Below are 15,627 nucleotides of genomic sequence, written 5' to 3' on the forward strand. Positions count from 1 at the left end.
TCTATATGATTACCACCATAGCTTTAGTGAACACCTCCATCATGTCACATAATTATCATTTCTTTTTTATGGTGAGAGCACTTAAGATACAGCCTCTTAACAATTCCGAAATATACAATATAGTATTGTTAACTATAATCACTATGTTGTGCATTAGATCTCCAGAACTTTCTCATCTTCCAGCTGCAAGCTTGTACCCTTAAATATCTTCCCAATTTCTCCACCTCTCAGCCTCTAGTAACCACCATTCTACTCTTTATTTCTACGTGTTTAGCTTTTTTAGATTCCACACATAGGCAATGCCATACAATATTTGTGTTTCTCTGTCTGGCTTATCTCATTGAACATAATGCCCTCAAGGTCCATCCATGTTGTCACAAATGATAGAATTCCCTTCTTTCATATGGTTAAATAATATTCCATTGTATATACATGTATATATACATAGTTTTTTATATATGCTGTGTATGTGTGTGTATACATATATATGTATATACTACATCTTTTTTTCCCATTTATCCATTGATGGGCATTTAGGTTATTTCTGTATCTTGGCTATTGTGAATAATGCTGCAATAAACACAAGAATGTGGATATCTCTTCAATATCCTATTTTAAATTCCTTTGTGTATATACTCAGAAACGGGATTTCTGGATCATTTAATAGTTGTTATTTTTAATTTCTTAAGGAACCTCCATACTGATTTCCATAGTGGCTAAACCAGTTTGCATTCTTCTCAACAGTGCACATGGGTTCCCTTTTCTCCAAATCACCACTGACACTTGTTCTTTCTTGTCTTCTTGTGATAGCCATTCTAACAGATGTGAGGTGCTATGTCATTATGGTTTTGATTTGCATTTTCCAGATGATGAGTGATGTTGAGTATCCTTTCATGTACCTGTTGACCATTTGTATGTCTTTTTTAGAAAAACGTCTATTTAGTTTCTCTGCCCTCGGTTTCTCTGCCTCTTTGCTTTATTCAGGACTTCAAAGGATTGAATGAATAATGTCCATCTGCACTGGTGAGGGTAATCTACAGATTCAAATGCTAATCTCTTCTGGAAACACTACCAATGACATATCCAAAAATAATGCTTTGCCAGCTATCTGGCATCCCTTAGCCCCCTCAAATTGATACATAAAATTAACCATACCACCAATCTCAGACAAAGTCACTCTGAAACCAGGATAAAAATGAAACAAAGCAAGACCAGTCTATAATTTTGCTCATGCACAGGCAAAAATAAAGTCATTGTGCAAAAATACCAAACATCCCTGTCTCTTGCTATATAAGTGACTATTTCTTTACCCAATCATGAAATTGCTCTGGCTTTCTGACAACATTCAATCTAGAGCAGATGCCTACTTTCTTGAATCCTCTCCCAAATCACCTAATTGAAGCCCACTTCCTATGATAGGTTCATCCTAAAACCCTCTTACTGAGACACCCTGTGGTCCCTACCATGTGTTCTCCCTCACTGTAATGAATAATAAATTCAGATTGTTCAACTACAGTTGTGTTCTCAGTGGTCTTCTGCTACAGGTCAATGCTACAGGGAGGAAATCCATGCTATGTGTGAATTTTTGTGTTTGAAAACATTACTCTTTAATAGTAAATTAGAGATCACAAAGATCATTGCATTCAGAAAGAAGCAAAATGCAAACAAACCTAATATGAAAACAAATGTACGGAATTGGTGGAGGAACAGAGATGGAAAATGAAAAGAGTAGGTTGGTTGACCATCATTCTCTTCCTTAATAGAGGGTGCCTTACTACAAGTGACCCCAGAGGGAGGGTGGGAAGTAGGGCAAGGGAGAGAGTCTCTAGGCTTGAAGGCCAAAAGGAACTTTAGCTGTCTTCTCCTGTTGGACCAGCTGATGTACAGACTCAGTTTCATATAATTTTCATACTAGTCCCACAAGGTACATCTTATCACCATCACCATCACTGACTTGAATGATGGAGAATTCAGAGCCTGGAGAGAGGTTAAAAAATGTTTTCAACAACATAGAGTGAGACCACAGGATCAGTGAGACTCTGAAGTTCACAGGCAAGACACTACACCACTGGGGTCTAAATGTTGTCAAATATTTGCACACCAGTGGAAAGAAACCTTTTTAAATGAAGAGTTAAGCCAGGAAAAAAATAATTGAAGACTGATTTTTTAAAGTCTTATTTTAAAATTAGGAGACTCAGTATTATAAATATTCTAAAGATTTATTTTCTCATTATCAAAGAATTTCTTTGCTTTCTGAAAAACAAATTTTTGTTAAAATTTCAAAAATGATATAACCAGTGAACATTGCATTCTCTGCATTGAGAATATATTCTCAAAATACTGAGCAAATTTTGTTGTTGAATAAAAGAATTTTGAATCTGCTTCATGTAGTTTTTTATTTTTACTGACCTCGTAAACTATTTAATTAAATAATATTTCTCACTCTATTTCTTAATGTTGAATTTATCTTTAAAGTTTATTTTTTAAAATCACTTTGATAGGTACCATTACATTGATAGTACCTTTGATATGATGTCATGAGAAGGGTACTTTACCTCTGTGGTTTTCCTCCCTAAAATACACAACCCATATCTAATCCTGAGAAAAATATCAGATAAGTCCCACTTTAGGAGACAGCCTGCAAAATAACGGTTCAATACTCCTCAAAACTGGCAAGGTCTTCAAAAGCAAGGAAAGTACAAGAAGTTGTGAGAGCCAAGAGGAGCTTAAGGAGAGATAATGAATCAACATAATGTCTTCCCTCTACATCTTCACAATACTTTGCACTGTTAATCTTTGCCAGTATCTCATTTAAAGGGTTTAGTGTTCATTGCCAATCATTACCCAAAATCTATTCATTGGAGTTGCAGATAATGATTTCTCTAGTTTTATAGTATTTTACAAATCAGTAATGGATATTGATTTTTGTTGAATACTTGTTCTGCATCTATCAAAATGATCAAGTTTTTTCACATTGAACAATCATTGCATTCCTGGAATCAACATTGTTCATTATATTTTTTTCATGAACTGCTGAATTATACTTAACATATTTAACAATTTTAAATCTATTTTCAAAAGCAATTATAATTCTATTTTTTCTTATATCATTCTTGTTTGTTTTGATGTCAAGTTTACACTTGTTTTGTAAAATGAGTGGGTAGCTGTTCCTCTGGTCCATGCCAGACTCACCATATCCTCGATCTAGGAGTTGCATTTACAAAGAAGCACTGAAGGCTACCCACCAGTATTTAGGTGTAGTTGGTTCAGTACAGTGACCCAAGAATGTCACCTGTTGGTTGTGTAGTGCCAGTGGTTTTTATTTTTACTCATGAAAGAAAGAAGAAAGAAAGAAAGAAAGAAAGAAAGAAAGAAAAGGGAGGGAGGGAGGGAGAGAGGGAGGAAAAACGAGCAGAAAGAACAAATAAATAAAAAGGAACTATCCATTCATCAGATAGAGAAAGCCATAATCAATGGTTTGGCTTTATCTTTCCTAATAATTAGGCTCTTTCATGGAGTTATTAACCAATTAAAAATATGATTTTTAGTGAAGATTTAGATTGTTAGTGAAGGTTATTTCTTGTACCAAATTGTTCTTTCATTTGGCTATTTTGTTTAAGAAGAGAAAAAAATAATTGCAATGATTATTTTGTTTTATAGGGCTATTGGCTGCAGATTGCAATTACCATGTCTGACTCAGTAATTCTTCGCAGTGTGAAGAAATTTGGAGAGGAGAACTATGGTTTTGAGTCAGACAGATTATGTAAGTGGCCCTTTTTTCTTACTGTCTCTTATATAAAAAGAGGTTAGAACAAAAGTAGACAAGCTAGTGAAGTTTCAAGGGGCAGAGAAAAATCAACAATATGTAGAACCATTACGGGATGCATTTCTTACCCACAAATCGGTAGTTCTCTCCAGAATCCGTGTTATGGAATGTCTGAAAGTGCTAAGTAAAAATGCACAAAGTGTGGGTAAATGAAAGTATCTCCTCTACAAATATCTCTTTTTTAGTAGAGTAGGGTTCCAGCATTGGTTATTATTATTGCCTTTATTCAGCTATTATAATTGATTATAGTAGTAATAATTTAGTGAGAAACTATACTAAGACGGTACTGGTTAGAATGAGACAATGGGAAAGAGGACCTGTAGCACTAGCACCTAACATCTAGTGAGCGCAGGTGATTCCAAGCATTTATTATTTTTTTAAAAGAATTCTATAATTTTACATCTTGCAGAAGAAGAAAATTAGACTTGAATAAATTTTTTTAAACTTGGCAAAGATCACATGACTGATAATTGATGGAACCATCATTCTAATCTAGTTCTATCTGATTCCCAAACCCAAGATGTTGATCTCTATCTATACTATAATGCCTCTTTACTCTTACTTACATTAATTAAAATGTCAGGGTATCAGGATGTGCTGTCCCATGGTGGTAGTTGACCTTAGCACCCTGAACTCCTTTCCCTTTGCTTCCCTACACCCATGACCCTGCACCCCCACTTTCACTTCCTACCCTCCATCTGCTCTGACCTAAGCTGAGGAAAATTATATCCAGCTCAATCCTGTGGTTTCTACTGGCATGGGAGTGTCAACATCATCTTATTGTCTAGTTAATTTGTAGTCTTAATTTTAAATAGATAAATTCTGATGTTTCCAAGGAACCAAACAATAAATATCCATTTTACTTGGTAGTTCAAAAAAATTAGTTTCTTCAGCTAATTTAAAAATGTTGGTCTCAGGCTGCTAGCATGGCTCAGTGGTCTGAGGGTTGGTCTCAGGGTTAAGGGTCTTACTCTTGATCTCAGCTCAGGTCGTGGTCTCACAGTTCATGAGATCAAGCCCCATGACAGGCTCCATGCTGACAATGTGGAGCCTGCATGGAATTCTCTCTCTCTCCCTCTCTCTCTGCCCCTCCCCGAATTGTGCATGCTCACACATGGTCTCTCTCTCAAAATAAACAAATAAACTTAAAAAATGTTGGTCTCCAGTTGATGCTCAGAAAATACCAATATCTCATACCTTGTAGAAATATCTAAAAATGTAGTCAAGCCAGTAGTCCTGAACCTGAAAGGGTATCTTGTGTAATATGAGAGACACACAGAGAGAGAATTAAAAAAAAAAGAAAGAAAGAAAGAAAGAAAAAAAAAAGCAAATAGTCATTTTGCAATGTTCCATGAATGAAATTAATTTATAGGAATTTTTCCCCAGAGAAAAATTATTAATGACTATGTTTCATTGTGTCATTATTATTAACTGCTTTGTGCATTGTTTTTATCCTGACAGATAACAATGATAAGAATTCAAGGTAAGTGACTGTTTCAACAATGCATCATCTTTTCTAGATTAACTCCCTAATATTCCTTTTAAAGGTACAAAGAGAGACAATATTTTCATGCACATTGTACTTCCTATAAAATGGTATAGGTGATCCATTCTTTTTCTCTTTAAATCATTGCTGTAATTTGAAAAAACAAACAAACAAACAAAAAACATTGCTGTAATTTGATTTCAGAAACCGTTTGGAAGATCCCTTCTGGATTAGGTCCAAATCTCCCCTGTGCACCCAGCAACATCATAGAATTTCTAACCTAAATGGGCAGAGGTGAAGTTGGACAAGTAATATTTCATGAGCACAGGGGAGGTCCCTTAACCCCCAATTCTTTCCATAGGCAAATAGTAGAACCCTAAAATTTAATTGTTAGATATTTCTCTTTAGTTTAAAAGTTTAAATTCTCATATAAAGCAAATGTCAGCTAATCATACATGGGCATGAGAGTAGGATTAGATAGAGTCTAACTTGGAAGAGAGAAGGGAGGTGCTAGGCAAGTTCCTGAAAAAGAAGTTGTAGTAAGGCAGAGGTTGAAGCTCTTTAAGAAATTTTAAGTAATTCACAGCAGAGAGGGGTGGTGGATGTGGTAACAGCAGTTTTGGACTAGGAGTAGTAAGGTCAGCCTGGGCCTAGAGGAACCACAATTTCCTCACTGGAGGGAAAAAAGATGAAAATGGGTGTGGGTACAGATAAACAGCAAAGAGAGAATCAACAGGAAGGTTGAGTGAGTTCTTTGGTTTTTAGAGGAGATGAACATTTTCTGTTAGATGTGGTAATGTAGAATGAGAAGATCACAGTGAAAGTCTGAGAAAGCTGTGGAGGGAAATGGAACAGTCTATTATAGACAGATGAAGTACAGTGTTATGGATTGAGTTAAGGATGGAGACCATACTCATTCATTCATTCATTCATTCATTTCATAAATGTTAATTAAATGCATACCAGGTGTCAGACACTATTACAGGTACTGAGGATACAGAAAAGAACAAACTGGGCAAAAATCTCTGTCCTTGAGGAGCTTACATTTTAGTGAGGATGACATGATAAGCACCATAAATAAATATAATACATAGCATGGTAGTGATAATCTATCACTGTCTTTCTAAGAAAAAAAAGAAGCAAACATGGAATGGAGATATGAAGTGATATGGGGACAAATTTGAAATTTTAAAGGCTTTGGCCAGGGAGGGTCCCATTGAGAAGGTGACTTTTGAGGGAAAATCTGAAGGAGATGAGGGGGTTGGCCATGCAAGTATCTGAAGAAAGAGCATTCTGTCAGGAGGAAACAACAAGTCCAAATGGTCAGAAGTGAGAATAAATTTGGCATGAACAAAGGTCAGCAAAGAGGCCAGGTTGCTCGGGTGGAGAGAATTGGAGTGCAGTAGGAAGAGACAAGGTCAGAGAGCCAATTGGCCAGACTGTGGAGGGCCTTGGACTTTTCAGCAAAGACTTGGGATTCTACTGTGAGCTGGAGGGGAACGTCAGGGCAGCTGACTGCTAGGCATGGCATGTGTTGGCATCAGTTTACATGGTGAAGAGGTGGTCTTGAACCTCTTCAGGCCCCACAGCCTGGCTTCAGGTGGAGAGGGGCAAACAGTGGATGGATGCAGACATGAGGGCGTTTCCAAAGATGGAGGTGGGGAAAAGGATTGAGGATGATGGTAAGAGTGTGGTCCAAATGGCTGGCAGTGGGAGCTGGGATGCATAGGGAAGGAAGCACAATCTTGATAGGTTTTTAGCAATTGAAAATTAATGAGGGTTTAAGGAACTGCAGATCACAACTGAGATGACAAAATGGTGTAGAAGGAGAAAGGAAGTGACAAAACAGGATGCATCGCCAGTCCCAGAGTGTCAAGGGAGTAGTTTCTGTTGAAAGAAAGGTCCAGGGTGTATCCATGAGGGATGACTCAGGTGAAGTAGAGATCCCTGGAGTCGAGAAGGTCAAATATGGGTTAGATATAACATTATGAGAAGTGAAGTGAGTAAGAAATACTAAGGAAATATGATTTTATGGGAAGTATAGGAGTTTTTAAAAACTTTTCCATCGTATAGGTACTATTTAATGTAGTTTAAAAATTTTTAAGTGCTAGAAGGAAGCTTTAAAGCAGCTATTCCAACCACCTCCACTTACCCACAAGGAAATGTGATAGAAACACGCTGAGGGTCAAGGATGAAATCCAATAGTTATTGCTAATATAAACTGGGAGTATAGAGACTTTTCATTTTCTCTCAATATCTCTCAGAAAAACCTCACTGACTTTCTGCTCAGCATGAAATAGAGCTATACCAAAATCTCTAGAAGAGGTAAATCTGAAAAATAAAAGTTTGTTTTTAGGATGCCAGGTTTGGCAAGAATTTCTCAGTCAGTGGGGACTTTATTTCTTACTAAAGGATGACTCAGAAAATCACCACCTATGGAGAATTTCTCTTTGTTTTGGAAAGGATGGTCTATAAATCTATATGTTTCTCTCCTCAGGTTACAAGATGAGAAAAAAGGTGACAGCACTCAAGTTAGCTTCTTTCAATTGGTAATAAAATTGTGCTGATTTTTGACATAAATTTTGCAATGGAAAATTGTTCAGATCATGGAGGAGTGTTAAATCTTCAGTCATTGGCAGGTTTTTAAGTACAGTGTTCACGTTTTCAGTCATAAACGTTGTCCATGGGATAACATGCTGAATGGCAATTAGAAATATATTGCTAATTAAACACATAAATCCTATCTGGTAGATCAGAAAAGTGTCCTGGAAAATAACCATTAAGCCCATAATTATTATTTTATTAAGGAAAATTATCACGGTAACTATATTATGTATACTTACTCTTATGACATATCTATATAAATTCCATAGTGTAGGTATTTACCCCAAATTTTCACAAGGTAGAGACATTTCTAGGCAAAAATAGGCACTCTTCTTTGTCAGTGTCAGTTCGGGGAGCCGATTTATGCTACTGGTGAATGCCCCACACAATATTTCTACATGGCAATCTCATCAATGCCATTGATCACTTCCCACTTATGTTGTGAATCAATACCTAAGAACTGAAGTCAGTTCTTGAGGTAAAGAGAATGAATTCAGAGACTAGGAAAGAAATAACAAATTAAAAATGTAAGAGTCTACTGTCTTAGATAATTGATATACCACTTATTTTTATATAGTTAGTGAAAACTCTATTGTTCAATGAAGATGATTCCCATAAAATTTGGTGCTGAATACTATTTATCAGAATCTAGTAACTAAAATTAAATAGTCCTCCTACTTCTCCTGCTTTTCACCCATAGATGATCTCTGAATCCTTTGTTTTTCAAGTTTCGCTTTTCTTCAACGACTGACATTTGGCTGATGTTTGTGGGAAGTGTATGTGCATTTCTCCATGGACTATCCCATCCAGTCCTGCTCCTCATTTTTGGCACAATGACAGATATTTTTATTGACTATGACACTGAATTACAAGAACTCAAGATCCCTGGAAAAGCATGTGTAAACAACACCATAGTATGGATCAACAGCTCCCTTAACCAGAATATGACAAATGGAACGCGTTGTGGGTAGGCTATTTTTTATGTTTAACCTTTTTTGTTTATATGTTGAATTATAATTCAAAATGTGTAAGTGGGATTTTATTAGCTGAACTGGATTGACATCCAACATAGAACAAACAGAAACATAAATTCAACCTGTATTTCTACAAATTACTCCCTCCTAAGGTTCTTCCTATCTTACCAGGTTTTTAAATTCTAACAAAAAAATAGAACTGGAAATTGCCTATTAAATGTGACACCCAAATTTAACCACTTGGTAGACTATAGGCTTGAGGATGAACACTACCAATATACGTGGGAAGTGAGCCACGAATTTTATTTGATTCTTTGTCATGTCTCACATCTCATTTTCAAGACTTTTGTTAGTCACTTAACTACTTTCCATTTCTTAGCTTCTGTGACTGTGGCTAATGTTCCATTTGATCCTCAGCCTTCTTTTTATAATGGGAAATTCATCGTTGTGCTACAGGACTTGGAGTAGGGGCCCCTGGTCTCAGTAGTTGAGTTTCTATGCAAGAATTGTGTGACGCTGCAGCAAACAGAAGGGAGCCACGCAGAATTAGCCAGAACTCACCTTGCTGCTACTGTTCATTTTGTGATTAGCCCGAAATCAGTGAGTCCATAGTGTTCAGTGTTGACTCACTATCATAGCATGGACTTTGCAGTGAGCCTCACACTGCTTCAGGGCCAGAACAAGCTCATTTGCATGTATGAAGTCACACACTCAGGTTCAAGAGCCAAGGGCAGGGCACATCTTGCCTTGGAAGACACTTGGAGGCGCTCCCTCAAACAAAATTACATTTTTTACCTTCATATAAAATTTTTTCTACATGTTTGATTTGTTTTTTTAATGTTTGTTTATTTATTTTGAGAGAGACAAAGAGAGAGAGAGAGCGGGGGAGGGGAAGACAGAGAGAATCCCAAGCAGGTTCCACGCTGTCTGTGCTGAGCCCACACAGGACTTCATCTCAACGAACTGAACCTGAGCCTAAATCAAGAGTTGGATGCTTAACCAACTGAATCCCACCCAGGCACCCCTACATGTTTGATTTAGATTATGAACTAATCCTCCTATATCACTGATACTCTTCCATAATATTATCTACTGTTAGGGTCTTTCACTCACTCATTCATTCAATCAAAATTTTTTGAACACCAACTACCTATCAGGAACTTTGTAAACCTCAAGGATACAGTGGTTATCTTGAGTCATGGTCCTTATCTTCATGGCATTTAGGTCTAGTCAGTAAAATCATCATTAAATCAAAGACGATTGAAATAAATAGGTAGTAACAACTGGTTAGTGCTTGACAGAAAAATATAGGATAACATACAATGTGCAGAATTACCTTTTAAAAAATTATAAGCCTACTCATGAGAAATAAATTTCCTAAAGCCTAAATATATGTTTTTCTTCTAAATTTGGAACAGTTTGCATAAAAGAGTTGCTGTTGTCAATGACAATCTTTTAAAAGTCTTTCATTTATGTTGGAGGACAAAAATGAATTGAGTAGTATGACTACAAAATGTAATGTTAATTGCCTCCCTCTTCGGAAAAAATGCATTCAGACTTATAATATGATGTACATTGACCCAAATCATTAACACTCATGAAGGTAAAATTTTCTAGGGAAAATTCCTGAAGGCATATCTCTTCATGCCTTAATAGTTGGAAATAAATGTTAGAGGGGCTAAAATTTGAGACTTCTCCGCAATGCCAAGTGCTTATAAATATTTACTAGATGATTTAAAGAATGAATCTACCTTTAACGTCTGCATCACCAACATTCATTAGAAAAGAATTTCCTATGGCTATCCCTTAGTCATACTTTATTCATTCTTACTGGATTATATACTCAAAGGTGAGCACATTGTGCAGAGCAAATAGGGGCTTTCAGAAGTTCATTGGCTTCTGCTGAATTCATGTGATGCAAAACATTAAATGGATATTTGTCCTTTTTAAAAATTTCATATGGGTATCTGAACTTGTGTAGATCCCAACCCTTCTCAGGCCTCTTCTTTACTCCTTTGATGAGTTGAATACTTTTTAATTGTGAGTGACTATGGTCACTGATGGGACTACTGTTTATTCTTCTGAGTAAATGTTTGTTTAGCTTTGGCGTTAAGATCAATGTGAAAATGGACTTGGGTGGGGCAGAAGACAAGGGTGAGGACATTTTCTTACTGTAAGTAGTTAACGTGTCTCCAAAATTACCCAACTCTTTTGCAACTTTCCTTCTTGGAAAAAGCATATCGTTAAAGTAAAATTTCTCTACCTATTATAATAGGTGTACAGGTCTTGGACAGGGTTGCTCCATGATCTTATCAACATAAGCATGCATGTTTATTGGTAGAAGCTTGTTTTACTCTTTCATTTCACTGGTTGGTTTCTACATATGAATTGTAATTCATTGGGTGGAATTTTTAGGCAAAGCCTTCCAAACAGCTCTCAGTGAATAATGCTGAAAAGTATTATGGAACATCAAGCTTCCTTAACAGCTTATCAGAATTTATTTGCTCAGAATAGTCAAATAATATGGCAAAAGAATGAAACATGATGAATGAAGGGAAATCCAAGTAGTCCAAATACCACGATGCAGCTTATTTTTATTTTCTTTTATCCAATTAAAGTGTAAAGATTCAAACAAAAGCCACAAAGCCCCAAAGTTTTATTGTGGAAGTGACATACCATAATTTCTGCCATTTTCTTTCTTTTTTTAAAGTTTATTTTTAGTTTTGAGAGAGAGAGAGAGAGAGAGACTAGAGGAGGAACAGAGAGAGAGGGAGAGAGAGAATCCCAAGCAGGCTCTGCGTTGTCAGTGGCAGAGACCAACACAGGACTCGAATTTACGAATCATGAGATCATGACCTGAGGCAAAATCAAGAGACACTTAACCCACTGAGCCACCCAGGTGTCCATTTCTGCCATTTTCTACTGGTCACACGACCAACCCTGGTACAATTTGAAAAGGAACTATGCAGCAGTGTGGAAACCAAGAGACAAGAATGATTAGGGGCTCTGTAGAGGCTGACTACCACAGCCATTGGGAAATATGATTCTTTATTTCGCCCACATATGAATGCGTCAAAGTAGAAATCAGCCTGTACCTTCTCTTGGATTTTGGTCTGTTTTCTTAGCAATGTACGTTTAGTGTATGCATTCAAACACTGTGTTGAATTTAAACACTGTAAAACCGTACAGTTTTTAAAACAGCTTTATTGAGATACATTCACATACCATAAAATTTCCCAATTTAAAATGTATAATTCAATGGTTTTCTGTATTTTACAGTTGTGCACCTATCACTACAATCAATTTTAGAATATTTTTAAAAATGTCTATTTATTTTGAGAGAGAGAATGAGAGTGGGCAAGGAGCAGAGAGAGAGAGAGACAGAGAGAGAGAGAGAGAGAAAATCCCAAACAGGCTCCAAGCTGTCAGTGCAGAGCCCAACACAGGGCTTGATCCCACAACCGTGAGATCACAATCTGAGCCAAAATCAAGAGTCAGATGCTTAACTGACTGAGTCACCCAGACGCCCCAATTTTAGGACAATTTTATTAGCACAGAAAGAAACTTTTAGCTGTCACTCTCCCATCTCCCATTCCCCCTCAGCTCTAGACAACCACTAATCTACTTTCTGGCTCTGTAGATTTGCCTATTCTGGACATTTCATACAACTGGAATCCCACAATATGTGGTCCTTTGTGATTGGCTTCTTTAACTTGGCATAATATTTTCAAGGTTCATCATATTGTAGCATGGATTGGTACAGCTTAGCATGGGTCTATCCTGCAGAGTGCTCCATGTGCACTTGAGGGGAACATGCAGTCTGCTGTTATTGAATGGAATGTTCAAAGGATTTCTGTTAGGTCTATTGGTTTGTGGTATTATTCAAGTCTTCTATTCCTGGTTATTCTATCCAATGCAAAGTATAGAATTGCAATCTCTGACTATTATTATTGAACTACCTATTTCTACTCTTGAATCTGTCAGACTTTGCTTCATGTATTGGGGAACTCTGTTTTTAGATGAATATATGTTTATAATTGTTATAATCTTCTGATTGTTATAATCTTCTGACAGATTGGTCCTTTTATAATTACAGAACATTTATTCCCAATAACAATTTTTAAAAGTTTATTTGGTCTTATATTGGTACAGCCACTCTGGTTTGTTATGGTTGCTCTTTGCCGTGGCATATCGTTTTCCATCCTACTTTTAACTCGTTCATATCTTTGAATCTAAAATGTGTCTCCTGTAGACAGTCTACAGTTGGAGCTTGTTTGTTTGTTTGTTTTTTAGATTTATCCAGTCTGACAATCTCTGCTGTTTGATTGGATTATTTAATCCATTACATATAAAACAAACATAGTAGTCTAAAAAGTGGATAAAAGAAGGTTAGAGTTCTCAGGACTCAAATCATGACATGGCTGTGAGTTCCCTGGGTTATTTTTAGGCCTCATATGTACCACACATGGGTGTTGGGAAAGCTGCAATCTGGAAAAACCAGTGAGCACAAACCACAAAGGACTTAATAAAATTCTGCTCTTCCTAGATAGTAGACCACAAAGAGGCAGCCTAACAGAAAAATCTCAGGCAATAACTATATCACTATTCTACTCAAGCCAACACCACAGGAAAATAAAACAAAACAAAAACAAAAAACACTACATAACCTCACACTTACCCATGCTAGCAAAGGTTGAGTTGGGCCTAGACTTCCACCTTTACCAGGTATCACTGAGCCCCTGCTGTGTCTGTCTCCCACCCCACCTCTGTGGTGTCAGTGAAGAATATGTAGAGTTGAAGCACCCCCACTGTAAAGAGAAACCTCTCTCCCTGCCTGCTTGCATGGGATCAGAGGGTGAGGACATTCATCACAACCTCCGTGGAAGAGACAATCAAGACATTTTCAGACGAGGGAAATTCAGAGAATTTATTGCCAGCTGACTTACTTAAGAATGGCTAAAGGAAGCTCTTTGAACAGAAAGGAAATAATAAAAAGAATCTTGGACATTAAGAAGGAAGAACATAGTAAGCAAAATCATGGGTAAACATAGTAGACTTCCCTCCTCCGCTTGAGTTTTCTGACTTATTTTTAAAGGTGGAAGTAAAAACTGCCAACACTGTTTGATATCATCCTATTGTAACATTGTTTGATGTGAATTTGATTTGGAAATAGTAAAGATAATTATAGTATTAACAGAGGAGAATAAAGGTATATAAAGGGAGATAGTGTTTTTACACTCCATACAAACTGATAAAATGACACCAGCAGATTATAATAAGCGATATATATATATATATACACATATATATACACATATATATACATATATATATTATATTTATAACATAACTCCTAGAGCAACCACTAAAAAAGCTATACAAAGAGATATACTCAAAAACACTACAGGTAAATCAACTTTGAATTTTAAAAAATGTTTGAGGGCACCTCGGATGGCTCAGTCAGTAGAGTATGTGACTTTTGATCTTGGGGTTGTGAGTCTGAGCCCCATGTTGGATGTAGAGATTACTTAAATAAAATGAAATAAAAATATAAAAACAGTTTGAGTAGTCCATGGAAAAAGATTTTTCATGCAAACCTTAGTCAAAAGAAAGCAGAAATGACTATACTGATATAAGATAAATTAGATTTTGGAATAAAGAAATTTACCAGAGACAAAGAGGACCATCATACAAAGGTGAAAAAGTCAATCTGCCAGGAAGACACAGCAATCTTAAATGTATACACACCAAACAGAGTTGCAAAACTTGTGAAGCAACAACTGACAGAACAGAAAGGAAAAATAGACAAATCAAAAATATAGTAGAACCCTTAACTACCATCTCTCCACAATTGAAAGAGCAACTAGACATAAAATTATCAAGGATATAGAAGATCTAAATACCAGCAGCCACAGGATCTAAACGACATGTATAGAACATTCCATTCAACAACCACATAATACACATTTTTTAAGTGCCTACAGAGCACATACCAAGACAGACCATACCCTATGAGCTATGAAACAAACCTCAATTTGCTTATAAATATAAAATAATTGAAATAAAATATAAAATAATTGAAATAATAGAGTAAATTCTCTAACCACAATGGAATCAAACTAGAAATCAGTAACAGAAAGATAAATGGAAAACCCCCCAAATTCTTGGGAATCAAACAGTACACTTCTAAATAATTCATAGGTCAAAGAGGAAGTGTCAAGGGAAAAGTTTAAAAATTGAACTAGATGAAAAGGAAAACACAAAATGTAAAAATCTGTGGGACACAGTTCATGCAGTACTGGGAGGAAAATTTATAGCACTAAATGCATACATTACGAAAGAAGAAACATCTCAAACTAAACATCTAAGCTCCCAACTTAAGAACCTCGGAAAAGAGCAAAATAAGTCCACCGAAAGCATATGAGAGGGTATAATAAAAATAAAAAAAAACAATACAGGAAATCAATGAAACAAAGATCTAGTTCTTTGAAAAAAAATCAGTTAAATGGGCAAACCTTTATCAAAACTGACAAAGGAAAAAGGGAGAAGACACAAATGACCAATGCTGGGAGTGGAAGATGAGATATTACTGTAGACCTTGCAAACATCAAAGGGGCAACAAGGAACTACTGTAACTAGTCTACACACATAGATTTGACAACTTAGAAAAATGAACCAATTGCAAAAACAAACTACCACAACTCACCCAATGTGACACAAATAATTAGAATAGCCCT

At 36.3% G+C, this 15,627-nt stretch overlaps 1 protein-coding gene across 2 annotated transcripts in view; it reads left to right on the forward strand.

Annotated features, from left to right (window-relative positions):
• ABCB11 (ATP binding cassette subfamily B member 11) overlaps nt 1-15,627 on the forward strand; it is an 88,634-nt gene that overhangs the window by 5,538 nt on the left and 67,469 nt on the right. The window contains exons 2-5 of one of the 2 annotated variants that reach the window (XM_047872208.1): nt 3,661-3,763; nt 5,288-5,309; nt 7,810-7,861; nt 8,645-8,883. In XM_047872208.1, coding sequence (XP_047728164.1) covers nt 3,688-3,763; nt 5,288-5,309; nt 7,810-7,861; nt 8,645-8,883 — 389 coding nt within the window. In that variant the 5' untranslated portion in view covers nt 3,661-3,687. Of the gene's footprint in view, nt 1-3,660; nt 3,764-5,287; nt 5,310-7,809; nt 7,862-8,644; nt 8,884-15,627 lie in introns of those variants that run through there. The other variant, XM_047872209.1, reaches the window with a different exon arrangement.

Source organism: Prionailurus viverrinus, chromosome C1 (assembly GCF_022837055.1).
Source record: "Prionailurus viverrinus isolate Anna chromosome C1, UM_Priviv_1.0, whole genome shotgun sequence".
Taxonomy (NCBI): Eukaryota; Metazoa; Chordata; class Mammalia; order Carnivora; family Felidae; genus Prionailurus; species Prionailurus viverrinus.